At 41.1% G+C, this 19,301-nt stretch overlaps 2 protein-coding genes across 6 annotated transcripts in view; one reads left to right on the forward strand and one right to left on the reverse strand.

The window, feature by feature from the left end:
• Positions 1–19,301, forward strand: part of TFB1M (transcription factor B1, mitochondrial) — a 71,769-nt gene that overhangs the window by 41,300 nt on the left and 11,168 nt on the right. The window lies entirely within an intron of this gene.
• Positions 8,073–13,242, reverse strand: CLDN20 (claudin 20). The gene is made up of 2 exons (XM_032338658.1): positions 12,714–13,242; positions 8,073–9,630 (listed from the first exon to the last, which is right to left on the reverse strand). The coding sequence occupies exon 2, from the start codon at positions 9,540–9,542 to the stop codon at positions 8,883–8,885; it is 660 nt and encodes a 219-aa protein (XP_032194549.1). The 5' UTR covers positions 9,543–9,630; positions 12,714–13,242; the 3' UTR covers positions 8,073–8,882.

Here is a 19,301-nt window from a genome sequence, read left to right on the forward strand (position 1 = left end):
CCATGCTCTGGGTGCACTGGACAAGGTTGAATCCTTGCGTTGAGTCCTTGCACTGTCTGAAGACTATGTGGGCTTGTAGGTGAGCAAGGGAAGCAGTCAGACTAGGTGTTTGCAGGCCGCCTCTGCCACAGATATGGACACGGTGAATGACAGGACTTTGTCCCTGTGTAGCCAGCTAAAATTCTCAACTACTGGAACTGGACACACTGCTGTGTGGGGTTAGCTCTCCCTCTCCCCAGGGCAGAAGTCACTCTGGAGTGGTCCCACTCCCTGCCAGGGCTGTTTGCAGTGTATGGTAGGGCAAGAGCCACTCTGGAGGGACGCCTGCCAAAACAGGCAGGTTCGATGGGGCCAGTCTACAGGTGATCATGGGGGAGGGGTGTGCAGTGCTAGCTAGACAGGTGGAGAGTGTTAGTGCCGGTTCCCAGAAACGTCCAGCTAACCTAGGCTGAGAGAGAGGAAGAGAAATGTTGCCTGCCAGCACTTTTGTTTTCTGAGAGATCTTCTAAAGATCCCTGCCCTGTTCCTGCACATTCTGAGATTAGTAAGCAAACCTCCTTCATGTATGTCATAGTCACTTCTCATACTGCTGGTTTTGTACTGTGTCTTGGATGGAGTTATTTATTATGCTGGCTTTTTAAGGGTGGAGAATCAGTTTCCTGTCCCTCTTGCTCTCCTGGAATTAATCCCCCTGATTTTTAAAGTACTGTTAAGGTAAGCCTCCGTGGTTTTCAAAGCCAGTTGTAATGGGTGCTTGTCTTCCCATTGCTGGTTGTTGGGTCCCGTCCTCTCACTTCTCTGTGTTCATGTTGTCCCTCTCCTTGGGCTTAGTCTCACTGTGGGGTTTGGTTCCCAACTGTATCTCTGATCCTCCTCCCCTTTCCAGTGTGGCAGCCTGTCTGTGATGGACTAGAAGGTCTGTCCTGCTGCTCTTCTGGTCATTTTTAGAGGTAGTTGCACAGATGGAGCTCTTGGTGTGTGCATGGGAGGAGGTGAGCTCAGGATCCTCCTACGCCACCGTCTCCTTCCAGTCCTCCTTCCACTTTTTTGAAAGACTGCTTTGGTGGTATTACTTGTGATTAATCATCTGTGACAGATAGTTGGATATTCAGCTAGGCTGTTACTATTATATGCTAATTACAGAAGAGTGTTAATTACAAAGTTTCTCTGCCAAAAATAATAATCAATACAGTGGTGTCTGTCTTAGCATAACTACAACTGAATGAGTCACTACCGGACATATAAGATTTTTGTTTGTTTGTCAGATGTGTATTCAGTAGCTATTGCATATAAAGGCCTGGGCTTAGGTAGATGGAACTAGGGGGGAATCCAATCTGACATGGAGCCTGCCTTCAGGGAGTTTATAGCTGGTGAGGAACAGATGCCTTCTTGTTTGCTGAAACTCTCCAGGATAGAGTCATGTAAAGTTTTCCTTACGTTACTTGAGATTTAGTAAGGAAAATAAATAGCATGAAAAAAAGACCTGTATAATGTGGCTTTTAGATTTAGATAGATACAGATTATATATTTAGAATGGGGTCCCAAACGGTAGTGTTAGACCTACTTGTACGTCCTAAAGCATGGTCTGCGAAGTCCCCATATTCTCTGCGACCACCTTCCACTTCCTCTGCCATGTCCACCACTAGCTGAGCTTTTGGGTGACTATAGGAATTCAGTCCATCTTCCACTTACATCACAGTTTTCAGCTTTTTCGAAGTCCGCCTCATAGAACCCATTCTCAGTACCACCTTCCTTTAGCATCACCAGGTTTCAGACATTTTCAATGAATTCTTCCAAAATCATAGACCCTGTGAGATCCTAGACTGAATTCAACGACTGGAGATGTCTTGTAGGCTATCATCGGATTTAAAAATATTTGTGCTTTCAGGTGTTTTCTGTCCTAGAACTAAGGTGGCCATTGTAATGAAGAAAACTGACCCTATTAGCTTGCTTTTTTGTTGTAATGCACGTATGTGTGTATATAACATTTTGAATAGTGTCAAACCCAAATATACCAAGATCTTAACTTCCAGGCTTTTATAGTTAGGGTTATTACCATAATCCAGAGTCTTTTGGCTATTTAAATTTTACCAAGGGTTTCTTACGTTGGACTTTGGAATATTTTTAGTGTAAAGTTTCTCTTTGTTTTCATTACCTACTTGAGGTCATTTGATGGTGTTTAGAGGTTGTTACAACCTTATGTTTGATTTTGAGATAAGATACACATGTAGTTAATTGATTAAATGTTCTATCCTCTAGAATTAAGGCCTCAAGAAAATACTTATTTGGAAAAATGCTAGCTATATTTTTGGTTCACTTTCCTGAGGGGTGTTTGCTTTTTGGCAAATTAAACATATTTGCAGTGATTTTCTTTACATGCTTTTTATCATGTTGTAAATATTACATGCAGGGAATTTATTTGTAATCTAGGAGCACAGTTACCAGGGAGAGAGAATGTATTATAATAAAGCAGAACAGTAAATCAAATGATTAAATTTTGGTTCTAAAAGAATTCTCTGCTGCTCTGAAGTAGTTTTACTATATTAGAGCAGATGAAGAATACTCTGAGGAAAGCCAGAGAATATTTGACTGATAATTGTATTGACCAAGTTTTTAAAGTTTTTATTTTCTTAAGTAAGAAAGGGTAGGAATTTTATAGAGAAGATAAAATAACAGTATAAGGTTGTCCCTTTGGCTAACATTTTGTGAACGCAAGGGGAGAAAGGCATAAACACACTAACTACAATACAGGTAGAATATGCTTAGAAGTACAGGCAGGTTCATTGGGGAACTGAGAGGGAGGTTACTTCTCTACAGCTGCTCAAAGAAACTCACTAAAATTCAGTACTTATTCTCAACCAATCCTGAGAATTAGATATGGGCACTGCTTTTGTGGTATTTCAAGAACTTATTTATAATCACTTAGGCTTTTTCCTGTGAGAATCTGTAATCCCCTCTCTTTATTGGTCTTTAGAGTAATTTATAATCAAGCTTTAATAGCAGAACTTTTATTTCCATGGAACTGTAACAGTCCTCTTCTGGCTAGTCAACCTAAATTCTTGATAAACTCATTACTCTCATTAACTTCTCTAGTGCTGTCCCCAGTACTATACCCCAAATTTGAACCCCAAATTCTTCTATATCTACAGAAAATGCAACCTCTTAGAGTCATACAATTATATCCATTGGCATACTCTAGTGTGCCTTAATCTCCTAGAGTTTGTAGTATATAGAGTTTAAGTTAGAATTTTAAGGTTTTGTATTTCCATTTCACTTTTGAGTTATTTTACCAATGACAAGACAAAATACTTATTTTGCAGTGCAGATTCATGACTAAAAAATACTTCCATGAGCAAATAACACTCGTTTCAAGCTGACATCTCTAGTCTTCTGAGAATCCACATATTTCTGGGGTTCTGCGGTAATTTTTTACTGATCTACTGATGAAGCTGTTCTTCACGTTTCTCAAGTTTGAGGACTACTAAGCTGTTAGCTTGAACCTCAAAATTCTGTGTCATTTTTCTCTTAAAATTGTGGTCATGGGGCTCATAACCTAACATACTTCCGACAGGGGCACCTGGGTGGGGCAGTCAGTTAAGCATCTGCCTCTTGGTTTTGGCTCAGGTCGTGATCTCAGGAGATCATGATCTCAGGGTCCTTATCTCAGAGTTGTGAGATGGAGCCCTGGGTCCGGCTCCATGCTGAGCACAGATTCTGCTTGGGAATATAAATCTCTTACTCTTCCCCTGCCACTCCCTACTGTGTGCTCTCTTTCTCTCTCAAATAAAATAAATCTTTTTTGTTTTTATTTCTGTAGGAAATACTTCCAACAAAATGGATAGGCTTTAGGTCTTATCACTATACTGTAGTTGGATCCACTAGGTAAGTCACTATAAAAGGAGAATTGCAACAGGCTCTTTCGGTTAGCATGATAGGAGCAGTGTACTCTAGTGGAAAAACTGGCAGTACTTTAAAGGAAGCTAGACCTACTGGAATTCGAATATTCCTAATTATGAGAACTTGGTTAGGTTAATAGGCTGAACTTTAATACCTGAATTGGGGCAGTATTGTCACCCTTGAAGGACTGTTTTGAGAAATAGAGATAATCAATGTGAAGTAATGGGAGTATCTAGCATCTGGAGGCAGTTAGTGGAAAGTAGCTATTATGATTATAAGCAAATATTTATGGACTAAGTTGGTATATTTTGATATAGTTGTATAGATTTTAATTTTTAAGAGCTTCATATAGTTTATATCTAATTTTGCATATTAGGAGTACTGCATATGGATCAAGTTACCCCTAAACATGGTACAGATTTAAACATACTGTCAGTACAATTTTAGATGAATTAATGATGATACACCCATGACATTATAAAGAAAAGGTCAGGACTTGAGGCATCCATGCCTGACCTTTGAGGATCACATTTCAGAAGCTTTCAGCTATCCTTGCTGACAGCCCTCAAGGCCTTGACTTCTCTGTGAAATAATCTCGAGCTTCGTAAAATGGGTGGATTCACGTAAGAAAGCCGTGCCTTTGTGTTTTTCAGAATCTGATTTGAGGATATTTCTGTTGTATGTTATCCTGTGTTTGAGAATCCTTTGGACATAAGGTCAGAAGACTTAACGTTCTTCTGCTTAAGTAATATTCTTCTGTGTTAGGTCTGGTGTTGTGGATTCAGAGATTGTGGTAAGAATTTTTGTGAAAGTGGTGTATTGCGTGCTCTCAGAAGAGTGGTGTGGGAAGCAGGATAAAGCAAAGGGGGAAAAGCTAATAAGCCCAGAATATTGTTCTGCCTGGAGACTTCCTTCAACCTGATTCCACCGGGTTATAGGGTGGCAGGGAGAAGGGGAGCTCTGGGGCACAAATGGTCCCACAGAGTCAGTCCAGGAAGCAGCCTGCTGTACACCTGTGTGGCCAGTCTTTGGCTCTGGCCACCTCCTAGAAGCAGTGGTTCCCTAACCTACCAAGGGAGGCAATTCCAGATCTGTGAGCCCTTAGCACCGTGCACTCACAGCAGCTGGGGATGGTTGCGCAGCCCAGTGGGAACTTGGGGAAAGCCCAGAGTGGCCTTGGTGGGCCCCCGCCCATAGACGGAGCCGTCAGATTTTTTGTGTGGCTTTTTGTGCTTTGGTTGCTTAGAAGTTCTAGACTGTTTGATGTTTAAATCCTTTGGTAGCCTTTAGCAAGGATTATTTAATAGCATTTTTTCTTTCTTTTCTTTGTAACTTGAGTCTTTCACCTTTATCATGTTCTTTGTACTTAATATGCCAGAAATTTTATTGTAAGTAGCCTCAAATTCTTTTTGAAAGTGGGCAAGTCTAAAATAAAAATGTATAAACTAAAACCAGTTTTATAAGTAGAAAATTACCAGTCTTTTTTAAAAACCAAGTAAGTGTTGAATAGAAACAGAATATTTACTATTACAGTTTACCTTAATACTAGTTATATTTTAGTAACTACTCAAGAATAAACAAGAAATACTCTAAATCCAAGGAAGAAAGGAACAAAGTTGCATTTTTGCAGGTAATACTTTATGTATGTACAAAGTGCAATGAAGTGAATAAAAAAGTTATTGGAGGTGATGAAGAGCTATACAACAGGTTCTGCAAGATTGTAGGCTAGGATAGAAATCCTCAAAAGTCAATAAAGTTAATTTATGGTAAAGCCATGTAGCTAAAAATATGGTAATAAAAGGAATGTAATGAGAAAACACTAACTCCAGAATTGAACCTCTATCTGCGCACCCCAGGCTGCTTCTGCCTGTATGTATGCGTGTGGTGTGCGAATGACCTCACCTGCCCACGTCGGGCAGGTATTCCAGAGGGGGTGAGGGGGGTATCTCAGGGTGCCCCTTTCACCGTTACTTGCACAGGGAATCACTAGTTACCACCTTCTGATATCACTTATGTTTCTTTTAAATCTATTCATTCCTATACCCAGTTCTCCTGACTTAACCTGTGTCTACATTTTTGCCAGAACTGTTAGCTGATTCTTCAGTCATAGACACACACACACACTTAATCTGCACACATGTCTGGTCCTAGGTAAAACAAGCATGATATTCTGGGGCTTTCTGGTGTTTTCTTCTTTTGGCTTTGTTTTGGTAACTTCTTATTTTAAAAAAAAAGAAAGAAAGAAAAAATGAATGTTTAAGTATATTCAAATACGTTAGACCAGAGCTTCTCAACCTTATCACTATTGACATTTTCGGCCAGAAAATTCTTTGTGCCTGGGCTGTCTTGTGCACTATAGGATATTTAATAGCTTTTATGCCTCCCGCCCACTATATTCCAATACCATTACCCCAGTTGTGACAACCAGAAATGTCTCCAGGTGCAGCCGCATGTCCTCTGCAGGCTCGACCCACCCCCAGTTGGAAACCACTGGGTTAGACCAGGCAGGAGCTACTGGGCAGCGTCCGTTGCGTGCTTATCCCCCCCACGCATGCTGTGTGCGTATCGTCTCATTGAATGCTCACAACCCCTCTGTGAGTAGGTGCTATTTCATCCTCATTTTCACATGGGCAAACCCAAGACTTGGATTCAGTGATAGATACTTTGTAGCCTTGTGCCCTGTGTGGCGTTGTACTCACCTGCTCTGACTCCAGAGCCAGGTTCCCTCAGGTTGAATGCCGTCTGTCCATTTATTAGCTGAAGACCTTGGGCAAGTTAGGTAGTGATATTTTTCTCTACGTCAGTTCCCCCTAGGTACTAAGAATAGTACCTGCCACCTAGAGTCTTTGTGGGGTTTAAACCAGTCAGTGTACGTACATGAAGGACTGAAAAGGACTGGCCTGGCCTTGTAAGCACTTTTGCAAGTGCTTACAAGTAATCACTAGTAATTTGTGATGGCGCATTCTGTGAGAGGACAGAGATGGAAGCAGCAGACTTCTTCAGAGTCAAGATTGTGTTCACAGAGGAGACCCCACGGACGCTGCAGGATGTCGGAGCTTCGGCAGACACGGGGTGAGTGCGGGAGGGTTCCGTGTGGAGCAGTGCAGCAGGGGGTCCCGTGGGGATGGAGGGATTCCAAGACACGTTATCATTGATACGTCCGGTCTGGACAGAATTAGGCCATTACGTGTATGAAATGGGTGCTTTTCTGGAGTTCAAGACATTCCTGCATCTTTTAAAGAAAATATTCCAGAGCTAAGTAAAAATTATTTTTTGAAGTATATATTTCATAGAATGTATACACTAAACTTTTTGTATAGGACTATAGGATACGTAAACTGCAAATGAAGCCAGTCACAGTGAGCCAAATGAGAAAGCCATATAGGGGTCATAGCAATCCTGTCACATTAATTTGCATAAAACTATTCTTTTTATCAGGTATTTTTAGTATGACATTTGTTTAGAAAACATTTTTATTCCTAAGGGAATCGATTTTTTTTTAAAAAAAAGATTTTATTTATTTGTCAGAGAGAGAAAGCACAAGCAAGAGGAGCAGCAGGCAGAGGGAGAAGCAGGCTCCCCGCTGAGCAAGGAGCCTGATGTGGGACTCGGACCCAGGACCCTGGGATCAGGACCTGAGCCAATGGCAGCTGATTAACTGGCTGAGCCACCCACGTGTCCCAGGAATCCATACTTTAAACGATCATTTAAACTTGTTTAAATAAGTCTTTTCCTAATTCCCAGATGAAATAGTACCTTTTCACTTTAGCTATTCTGTTAATAGCTAATGACATTGTTGCAGAAGAGAAATGCGTAAACTAGGTATAAAATACTTTAGTCTCTACTTCTGTAGGCACAAATGAAAAATATGTACTCACATAAAAGATATTCTTGCCACTTCCTGAGTTACTAAAGTACAAAGGAATAGTCCTTTTTTTCTCCCTTTACCTATTATATGGTGAACAGTGACTAAGTGTAAATTACCTGAATTACCAGAAACACTGTGCATTGTCCCCTTTGCACGTTAGAAAATCCAGTTTTTATTTTCTTGTTATTTGAATTACATGTCTTAATTTAACTTATATTTTTAAAAAACATTCTTTATACTTTGTTTTTCTATTAACTAACTGAAGCAATTCATTTATAAGAGAACAGCAATGTTCTGCTAACATGAATCAAACTTGAGAACAAAAATGACAACTTAAAAGTAACTTCTGTCATCCAAATAGTAACCAATGAGAGGGGATTGGAGGGATCTAAATTGTTGTAGGATAAACGGACTTTATCTGGGACATCCTCTCGCTAGCAGCGGAAGTGGCAGTTGTTGCGCATTCTCAGTCAGACTGTTGTCATTCTCACTTACTTTGTACCTAAGGCTTTCAAGTCCCAGAGGTTTTAGTGTGCGTTTAGTTTGGTTTGGTTTCGCTTTGCTATGGTAGCATTTACCAACTTTGAATGTCCTATTGTTGGCTCTCACACATGTACATGATGTTTCTAAAATGAAAAAAGAGGCAGGAGGGTCATAGTAGGTGGGACCTCGGGGAGGCTGGTTTGGGCAGCATTGAGGACAGGCGGACATCTCCTCTTTCCCTTAGGTTCAAACAGTGGGGTTTGAAAATAGAAGCAAGTCACTGTGGTGTTGTAGACAGACACCAAAAGCAGATGGTACCCTAGATCAACACCAGAGAAAGGTGCTTTTTTGCATATTTGGTGGTTTAGTTCTTTTATAAGATCCAATCAGTAACAACCCAGAAGATACATCAACAGTTTATCTTAAAAGGGAGAAAAAAGCCATCAGTTAATGGCCTTAATATAACAGAACCTCTCTCAATTATACACCTCTCGATAAAACATGAAAATAGTAATGGAAAAATAATTTAAAACAGATAAACAATGGTATTTTAAGTGACCTCATTTAGATTTCTTTCTCTAAAGCAAAAAGAAGTCACAGCAGGCATCTAAAAAGTCCATGTTCATTCAGCTATTTACACATAATCTTTCAGGTTGTATGCTGAATTGCCCTCTGGTTGTGTGGTGGAGATGTGCTGCTGCTTGGGTGGATAGAGCCACGCTTCTGGATTCTTTTCAATGCAGGAAGTGCAGAAAATCATGCCAGAGATCAAGAGTAGTATGGCCGAAATGAATCCAATATAGACGGCTCCTCCGGGTTCATGTTTGTTGCTTTCTGGAACTGTCAGATCCAGAAAGTTTGCTACAATCTCCTTCGTGTACCACACTGTTGGTATCAAACCAGAGACCCCCGCAGACAGGAAACAGACTCCGCCAGCGAAAGAGGCGTGACTCTTTGTTTCCCCGTCCCCTCCTAAGCGAGTGCATTTCATCCCTACTGTAGAAGCGCAGATCCCCAAAGCAGACAGAACACAAGCCAGGACCATGGTGGCCCGTGCGGCCTGCACGTGGACGGGGAGGGACAGAATGGAGTACTTGAGGGTGCAGCCGAACACCCCGGTGCTGTACCACGTGCAGTCCATCCACAGCCCTTGCAGCTGCGCGATGGCCGTTATGATGTTGGAGCCCGAGTCCACGTTCACCTTCCAGTTAGGCAGCAGAGTGGCTGTGAGCACTCCAGACCCTCCGGATAAGGCCAGGACGAAAGCAAGGAGCTGGAGCCCAGCTGACACCATGACGTCCCCTTTATCTTTGCCCACCGTTACCCCGTATTTGATCAAGATTGTAGCTTTCTCTCTGCGGCAGAGAACCAAGTGACAAAGGCTAGGAAAAGAAGACAAAATTGGGATTGAAAGAAAGCATAAACAAAGGGCTTCCATTTCCATGTCCCACGTTCCACGTGGGAGCAAAGAACACATTTGAATAGACCCCACAGTAGGTGAGGACATGGTAGCCCAGGAGAAAAGCTCACACGAGGCCCTCACAGAGGCTACCATTGTCCTGAGTGCCGGTGGATGGGTGGTGCTTGATACATGGCATCAAGGAAAGAGCTGTCCACTTGTTCTTTTTAAAACTTAAACTTTGCTGAAGTTGTCTGTAACGTGGGCAGTGGGCCTTAGGAAATTCTGACCTATCAGATTCCAGCTGGAGGATCTAATAAGAATTTTAATAGCATTAGGGGTTTTTAAAACTATCTCTTCCTTATTACCTATGGAGTATTTTAATTAGAAACAGTGTTTAAGCCCAGTTCTTAAAAATGATTCATAAATACATAGTGGAAAAGTTTCAAGTATTCAAAAAGATGGTTTTATTAAAAAAAAAAAAAATTAAGCACCCACCATGTGCCAGACATGTGACCCAAGTGAACTGTTTAAAGGAGGAAAGGAAATTCGCAGAGAGAAGGTAAAGCCATAGGCATGATTATCCCTGATTTCCAGTTAATAAACTTTTGCAAAATCCTTATCTAGGTTAACACTCGTTTCACATCAGGTACAGGATACTCAAAACTGAAACAATTAAGCCTCTGTCTCCTGCTCATGAGAATGTGAGATCCTGTCTAGTTGGGACCAGAATCATTCCCTGACCCAAATGAAATCGTCTGCTGCGAAACCGGTTATCTGACGGACTCAGAAGTAGTGACACTGAATCTTGAAATTACAGGCCAGAAATAACCACATCATTAGTTGTATGTGAAAGGATACCAAAAATAATTTAACTTTTTTTTCTTTTTTTCCTTTCCTTTTTTTCTTTCTTTTCAAGGAGATAAAAGATAGCACTGAATTTGTTACTTGGCTATGCTTTAATCTGGCAGCACTTCCTGCCTTGGAAGAAATATAGTGGTTTCTGAAATATAGTAATAACAGCTTTTTTGTGTTTCTGCATTAATTTTTGAATGATGTATTAAGACATTGTGGTTCTACCACAATTCGTGTGTATTTCACAAAAGGCAGTATGGACTCTGAATCCAAAACACTTGGGTCAACTCTTAGCTTTCTAGAACCTCTCTGTGCCTCAGTATCCTCTTCTGGAAAAGGGGGAGGATTATTGTATATATATCAAAAGTTAAATGCATTTTAAGGGCCCAGAACAATATCTAACACATAGAAGTATTCCACCAATTAAAATTGACTCTGTTATTAGTATGGTTATTTGTTTTATGTCCTGTGACAATTGATATTTAATGGCATTTGAAATTTTTCTCTTCCTTCCTATGAGCTGATCTACATAGAATCTTAGAGCTGAAACCAACTGCAGATAGAACTTTTTGCATCATCATTTTTTCCGATTAGGAAGGACACTGAGGCAGGAAATCACCCTGTGTCACAGAGGTCTCCGCAGCAGTATCCTGCTTTCCCTGCCTCTCCCCATCTTTCCCCACCGTTACCCCAGTACACCCTGCTGAGAGCCTCTCCGTGTGCTCCCCGGGAGCAGAGAAAAATGCTGCATCTGGAGACAGGAAGCACCATTGACTGTCAACTGCGTTCGCTCCCTGTCCCATCTAGAAAGAAAAGCACTTGAGAGGGCAGTAATGGGACACATGGCTCAGCCTCGCACTCGCCCAAGGAGGCTGATGCTGGCCTTCTGTGTAATACCTGAAGTAATACTAATCTGCTCCGGTATTAAGAGTACATACTTCACGGAGTTAGAACACTGCTTCTCTAAGAAGTTAAATCCTGGGCTGTCGAAATTCCTTTGTTCTATTTTTGTTCGCAGTCTTAAAATGTGACAATTTTAGGGAAGTGTTTTCCTGAAATTTTAAATTCTTAAATATCAGACTTAAACACACATCAGAGTAGTTAGGCTTTGTGTGGAACCATACGGTTCATTTCTTTCTGTTTTCCAAATTTCTTTTCGTATCTGAGACCAAAATAGAACAGAAGTTAAAGATTCTAGAAGAAAATGAAACACGTTTATAGTTTTATAATAGCTATTCTCAGGTTTGGGTTTTAACGTCTCACACTCCAGCCAGTTCGTTAAATTACTGCCTTCCCAGACCATTTTCAGCTTAGGGTTTCCTCAGCGTCGAGATGGCTGTTACCATTCTCTAAGAGCATCTCATTTCTCTATTTTTACTTTGGTTGAGTAACCTTTATGTGTTGATCCGTCTGTGCTCAGCTTCCCAATTATAACCTTTTTCTTCCCATTAACCAATACATTTCATAAATTTCAGTGTAATTCGGGCTTGCAGACAGCTTGTTCATCTTAATTAACAAGTACTGGCAGTGATAAATTACAGCCAGCCACAATCAGTGTAAACAATATGACATTGCATTCAGTTAGCAGAGTGCTCGCTTGCTGTTGAATATTGGATTTTAAATGCTTTCTTCTGCAGAGAACTTATGCAGAAAGAATTTGTTCTCTACAGTGAAGGTCACTATTCTGTTCCTTTGTAAAAATGTACTGGCATGTTAGTCATATTGCTACGAAGTCTTTTTTCTTTTATTTTTCTTTTTTTTTCTTTCGTTCGTTCTTTTTTTTTTTTTTTTTTTTTTTTTTTCCTTCTCCAGCCGCAAGTATAATGCAGTTTGTGGCCTGTTCTCTCAAATTTCTGTCTGGTGCAGAATAAAAGCACACTTTGTTTCATTGGCAGCGGTGGGGGTGAAATGCTGTGAAAGTAAACAGGAGCAGTGGGGTCGCAGGTACAAACTTAGTTCTAAATAGAGAAGGCTCGCCTGGTTCCAGAACGTCCTGCATCCAGAACCCACAAATGTTAATTTTTATCAGCTGTTTGCCAGCAGAAAATCTGGAGTGGATTTCATTAAGATGTAAAGTCAGTTTTCCAGACAAGATTTATTCATAAGAAAACAAACATTTAAAACACAGATTTACAACTTAAAATCCAAGCTACACGATACTTAAAGGTGTCTATGTTTCTGAGCATCCCTGAAGCTTCTCATTTTCCATACCTTTTGCCAGGAGCCGTCAGTGTCTTAACTCCCCTCGGTCAGTGTCTTCTAGTGAAGGTGTCTGAGGAGGAGAAGCCACACACGGGAGGCTCATCTCTCAGCTTCCGAGTATTAGTGACGAAGCTCCAACAAGTTAACTTGCAGATAAAGAGCAACATGGAAATCTGAGGTAGAAACTGCTGATGGTGCTGGAAGATAAATACCAGGTTCTCCATCTCAGTTTTTGAGCTGTGGGAGAATTAAGAAAGGAGAGGCGGGGAAGGGAGGGAGTTGTTGTTACAACAGGATTTGTCGAAACCTGAAAGCTGAAAATGCTTTTGTGTCACTGTATACAGAGGAGGAATTATTTGGGTGCTCACAAAAAAGGCTTTCTTTTCCTTTAATATTATGTTTTAATCCACAGTTATAATTTATCTTTGAATTTTTATCTGTGTTGGAAGATCTCTTTTATTCTTTTATGTCCCCAATTAAAGACTGTAGTCTGAAATATTTTTAACTAGATTGTGCTTTGCAAGTGATAGTTGAGACTGTCTTTTTATTCGAGTGCTTGTGACTTGCTTGAAATCAAGAGTCACAAAATCAGTAACTTTGAAAAAAATTCAGAAGTTTTTAAAATATACATACTTTTTTTTTTTAAATAAAAGGAAAAAGAAAACTCACCAACAACTGCTGAGGACAATCTGACCAGTAAACCTACAAGTATTTTTTGGGGGGTGGTCGAGTCCTTAAATTTCTTCTGTTATTCCTTCCACTGAGAAAGGTTTCTGAAGTGTAACTTAATAAGTTAGAACTTCTAGATAATGTTGTGAGGAAATTACACCAAAATGATGAGGGAGCATATTAAGTGAAACAGGGGAATCAAATATTGAGGTCCTAGTACCATGAATAGTGATACAGACATATTTCATGTCCATCTATTTTGGGTTTGCATATTCTTTTTCTTCACTAATTTTAATGTAGTGGCTATCTTTAATGTGGCTATAAATTCATAGCCATTACAAAGAAAAGATAATTTTAAATTGGATTTTTTTTTTTTAATTTTCCAAATGTTGATAGCCATATTAGATGTCAGCCATTTCTTTAAAAGCAGTGAATAAAATACACATTTCAATTATCTGGACTTTTTTCTAGGTTTTGTTTTTTTTTTTGGTTTTTGTTGCTTTGTTTTCATCTTTTCTAAATCTGGCGTTTAGCGATACATTTTCTTCTCTTAGAAATCTAAAGCCTGTGGATTTTTTAGCCATAGTGTTACGATTTTAATATATAAACTTTTCTTTCATGGACATATTTAAACAATTCTTTGTGTAAATCCTGGACGAAGTAGAATTGAATTTCAGGCACTAACAGAAACAGCATTGTTGTTGTTGTTTCTTCCATAGCAGAAGAAACCTGCTCAGATCCCTGTAGTGCCTCGCCTTGCTTTGCTCTCCGTTGCGGTCGGTACAGATTCACCTGTGCCGAGGCCTCCTGATGGCAGGTGCAAGGGCCAGCATGCTCCCAGCTCTGGCCTCCAGAATAAGGAGGCCTTATTTCTATTTTCAAAACATTTGTGATCATTCTGCTGGATGGGAACACTTACCCGATAAAATATTAACTGCCTCTTTTAGAAGAGCAGACTTCCGAATGCAAATAGCTTCCATAAATCACAGACCTTTAATCAAGGTGGAATGCCTTATATAAAAAAAGGAGATGGAAAAGTAGAGGTTGCTAGGGACGTCTAACTCACTGGCCTCATCTGCTTCCACTGTGGACATTAAAGAGAATTAAATCTTTTTTAAGTTCAAAGAGTTTTGTAGATAAATCTTACCTTTACCTTAGTTTCTGCCTCTTCCCAGGCCCTTTGCCCCCACACACCCGAGTTCCATATCCAGCGGCCAGTGCGGCATCACCGATAGACGTGGCCGACCCGTTGTGGACAAGGCGAACTGCTGACCTTCCGCACACCAGATCTCGTTTTCCCCACGTCTGTTCATGGCGAACTCCTCCTTTGATTTGGCAGGTCCCAGATATTTTAAAACCTCCTTGATTCCAAGGGTACCCGATACCCAAATCGTTTTGTTCTAAACTTCAAAATAGATCAAGAATCCTACCACCTCTGAGCCCCACTGCTGCTAACTCCCTGGCTGAGGAACCCCATGAGGGCAAGGACTCCTGTGACTTGTTCGTTACTGTGTCTCCTGTGTCGGGAATGGTGCCGGGCACATACCAGGGGTACAACAGATGCTTGTTGAATGCACTCAGATACTGATTTTGAGCATATAAAATAACATTAAACTATACATTAGCTTTGTATGATTTAAAAGTATAATTTTGTCCTTTCTAAAGGAGACTGCAATTTTAAGTCATTTTGTAACTCTTGGGTTTTGTCATTTGGCCTCATAATAATATGCACTGTTTATAAAATTGCTTCCTGTATGCTGGGTACCATTTGAGGCACTGTGCTGCTTGATTCTCAGGGCAAGCCTGGGAAATAATAGGGATCCTCATTTACACTTGAGAAACTGAGCTCTGGAGAAGTGACTTGACTAAGGTTGTGAAATGAGTAAGTAGCAGCAATGGGATCCAGGCCCAGGATTCTGTGATTTTTGAAGCCCTTCTACGCTCATAGCACTTCCCTGCCTCTACTTAGATGTATTTCTTTTTTTCTTTTTCAATTCTTTAGATAGAGAGCACAAGCAGGGCAGGGAAGGGCAGAAGGAGAGGGAAAGAGAATCTTCATCAGGTTCCATGCGGGGCATGGAGCCGGACGCAGGACTCGATCTCTCGACCCTGAGATCATGACCTGAGCCAAGATCAAGAGTCAGACACTTAACCGACAGAGCCACCCAGGTGCCCTGAAAAGAATGTATTTCTAGGTCTTATTATAACGAGTCATTTCTTTCTGTGGTAGTCTGGATAACTGCAAAAAACATAACCCTAACATCTCTGTGGCTTTACATAAAACACTTCCCATGCAGAGTCCGTGGCCGACTCTGCAGAGCAGCTGGCCCATGACTCAGCAGCCCATCTATTTTCTTTAAAATGTTTTCATGTAGCTATTTTAAAGAAAAAATCACGTGTGATTTCCTTAGTGTGTTTTTCTGAGTAATGATAATCTGAAATTCAGACAGGCTTTTCTCTTTTCTCTGAAGGACCTAATAATTTAACTGAAAATTTTAGAAATCCTAACAATACATACTTTTGTATGGGCTTGTTCACCAGACATAGGTTCCTCACTCCTGCCCACACATCACATCATCTGGCTTTCAGAAAGCCTGAGGCCCAGGCCGGGGCCCCATGGCTCTTACGTCATTGGTCTGGGACGATGCCCACTCACGGTATGTTTAAAATGCTGCCCACTTAATGCCAGTGGAAAGCTGAGGTTCTGATTTTTAAAAATAATGAATGTAGGGGGGCGCCTTGATGTCTTAGTTGGTTTAAGCATCTGCCTTCAGCTCTGGTCACGATCCCGGAGTCCCAGGATCAAGCCCCACATTGGGCTCCCTCTCAGCAGGGAGTCTGCTGCTTCCCCTACTTGGGCTCACTTTCTCTCTGACAAATAATAAATAAAATCTTTTTAAAAATAATAATGAACAGGTAGAGTAAGGTTAAAGTAGTCACCTATTCTAGTCCCACAAATTTAAAGTGAGTGACTTAGTCTTAAAATAATGTTCTCCTCTGACCCAGTCTTGGGAAATTTATAGTATCAGCTGTGAGCATGATCAGCTTGTTATTTTCTTTCATATTTATGGTCATTTTAAAGGAATGCTTTAGGCTAGCCTGGAGACATTTAACTTTTATAACTGGTAGGTTATAGATTAGTTGGTTATAGTGAGGACTTTGTTAAAAAATGTCAATTCAGGGGACACCTGGGTGGCTCAGTCGGTTAAGTGTCCTTCTCTTGAGTTCAGCTCAGGTCATGAGATCGGGCCCCACATCAGGCTTCACACCGGGCGTGGAGTCTGCTTAAGATTCTCTCTGCGTCTCCTTCTGCCCTCTCCCCAACCTTGCATGTGTGTTCACATTCTCTCTCTAGGGGGAAAAAAAAAGATGAATATTCTTTAGTTTATGTATGTTCTCACATGTCTGAGAGGCCATCGTCATTCTGTTGATTTTTATGGTCTGGAATGCAGAGTACTCCCCACCCCTCCACCCTTACCACAGGGGAGATGTTCTGAGACCCCAGTGGATGCCTACAAGTGCAGATAGGACTGAGCCCTCTATACACCATGTTTTTTCTATATATACGTACCTAGTTTAATTTATAAACCAGGTACAATAGAGAAGAATAATGATAAAGTAGAACACTGAAGCACAGTTACACTGTAATGGAAGTTACGGTGGTCTCAAATACCTTCCTGTCCTGCACTCACTCTGATGATGATGGTGGTGCGAGAGAATAAAATGTATGATGAGCTGAAGGGAGGGGAGTGACACAGGTGCAGTGTCCCAGCATTAGGCTACTGGTGACCTTCTGACACTGGACCCAGGAGGAGGATCATCTGCCTCCAGACTGTGCTGACGGCGGGAAACCACAAGCACACGAAGCCAGCTGTGGGTAAGGGGGCACTCACATTCGTTTAGTATCGGTTATCTTAGTTTGATGCTTGGTTTCTCCTTTTTATGTCTTTATTAGAAAGGATCTTGGGACGTGTTTTCTGCCCTCCTCACATTATTTTAGAATATATTAAAACTCCTTGGATTTTGTGGTGACATTTGCAGATCGGTCTGATTTTGTCAGTCCACAGGTGGTATAAATACGTATTTGTCGGGCCTCACTCTTGCCCTTCCTTGCACATTACTTTGAAGAGCAGGACAGAGTGGGGTTTTTTTTTTTGTTTTTTTGTTTTTTTGGGTTTTTTTAACATCCTCATTTGGTAGCAGTATCTGAGAAGGTGCATGAGGATCCCCAGTTCAGGCCTGACCTTCCTCTTTCCTTGTTCCTCTTTGGCTTCCTTGCATGACTCTCTCCTGCCCAGCTAGGTCTCCTGCCTCCAGCCCCAGCCCACACTCCAGGGCACTGCGTGCGGTGCGTTCCTAAGGACTTTGTGGTCTTGCCAAATTATAAAGCTTGCATCAGTTTTATGTTTCTTATTTTTTTTTTTCCAGAGGTAGCAACATTTAATTATTTTTTTATTAACTTATAGTGTATTATTTGCCCCAGGGGTACAGGTCTATGAACCACCAGGCTTACACATTTCACAGCACTTACCGTAGCACATACCCTCCCCAGTGTCCCATCACCAGCACCCCCATCCCTCCCTCCCACCCCACAGCAACCCACAGCTTGTTTCCTGAGATGAAGAGTCTCTTATGGGGCACCTGGGTAGCTCAGTGGGTTAAGCCACTGCCTTCAGCTCAGGGCATGATCTCGGAGTCCTGGGATCAAGTCCCACATCAGGTTCTCTGCTCAGCAGGGAGCCTGCTTCCCTCTCTCTCTCTGCCTGCTTGTGATCTCTGCCTGTCAAATAAATAAATAGATAAAATCTTAAAAAAAATTTAAAAAAAGTCTTTTATGGTTTGTCTCCCTCCCGATCCCATCTTGTTTCATTTTTTCCTTCCCTACCCACCACAGCCTCCCACCCTGCCTAATTCCTCATATCAGAGAGATCATATGATAATTGTCTTTCTCTGATTGACTTATTTCACTCAGCATAATATCCTTTAGTTCCATCTGCATCATTGCAAATGGCAAAATTTCATTTCCTTTGATGGCTGCATCGTGTTCCTTTGCATATATATGCCACATTTTCTTTATCCATTCATTTGTTGATGGGCATCTATGTTCTTTCCATAGTTACACTATTGTGAACATTGCTGCCATAAAATTCAGGTGCACATGCCCCTTCGGATCACTACATTTATATCTTTAGGGTAAATATCCAGTAGTGCAATTGCTGGGTCATAGGGCAGTTCTATTTTCAAGTTTTGAGGAACCTTCATACTGTTTTCCAGAGTGGCTGCACCAGCTTGCATTCCCACCAACAGTGTAGCAAGTTTCCCCTTTCTCCGCATCCTCGCCAGCATCTGTCATTTCCCGATTTGTTAATTTTAGCCCTTCTGACTGGTGTGAGGTGGTATCTTATTGTGGTTTTGATTTGTGTTTCCCTGATGCCGAGTGATGTGGAGCACTTTTTCATGCGTCTGTTGGCCATCTGGATGTCTTCTTTGCAGAAATGTCTGTTCATGTCTTCTGCCCACTTCTTGATTGGATTATGTGTTCTCTGGGTGTTGAGTTTGATAAGTTCTTTCTAGATTTTGGATACTAGCCCTTTATCTGATATGTCACTTGCAAATATCTTTTCCCATTCTGTCAGTTATCTTTTGGTTTTGTTGACTGTTTCCTTTGCTGTGCAAAAGCTTTTGATCCTGATGAGGTTCCAGTAGTTCATTTTTGCCCTTGCTTCCCTTGCTTTTAGTGATGTTTCTAGGAAGAAGTTGCTGCAGCTGAGGTCAAAGAGGTTGGTGCCTGTGTTTTCCTCAAGGATTTTGATGGATTCCTGTCTTACATTGAGGTCTTTTATCCCTTTTGAGTCTATTTTTCTGTGTGGTGTTAGGAAATGGTCCAGTTTCACTCTTCTGCATGTGGCTGTCCAGTGTTCCCAACAC

Source organism: Mustela erminea, chromosome 4 (genome assembly GCF_009829155.1).
Source record: "Mustela erminea isolate mMusErm1 chromosome 4, mMusErm1.Pri, whole genome shotgun sequence".
NCBI classification, from domain to species: Eukaryota; Metazoa; Chordata; class Mammalia; order Carnivora; family Mustelidae; genus Mustela; species Mustela erminea.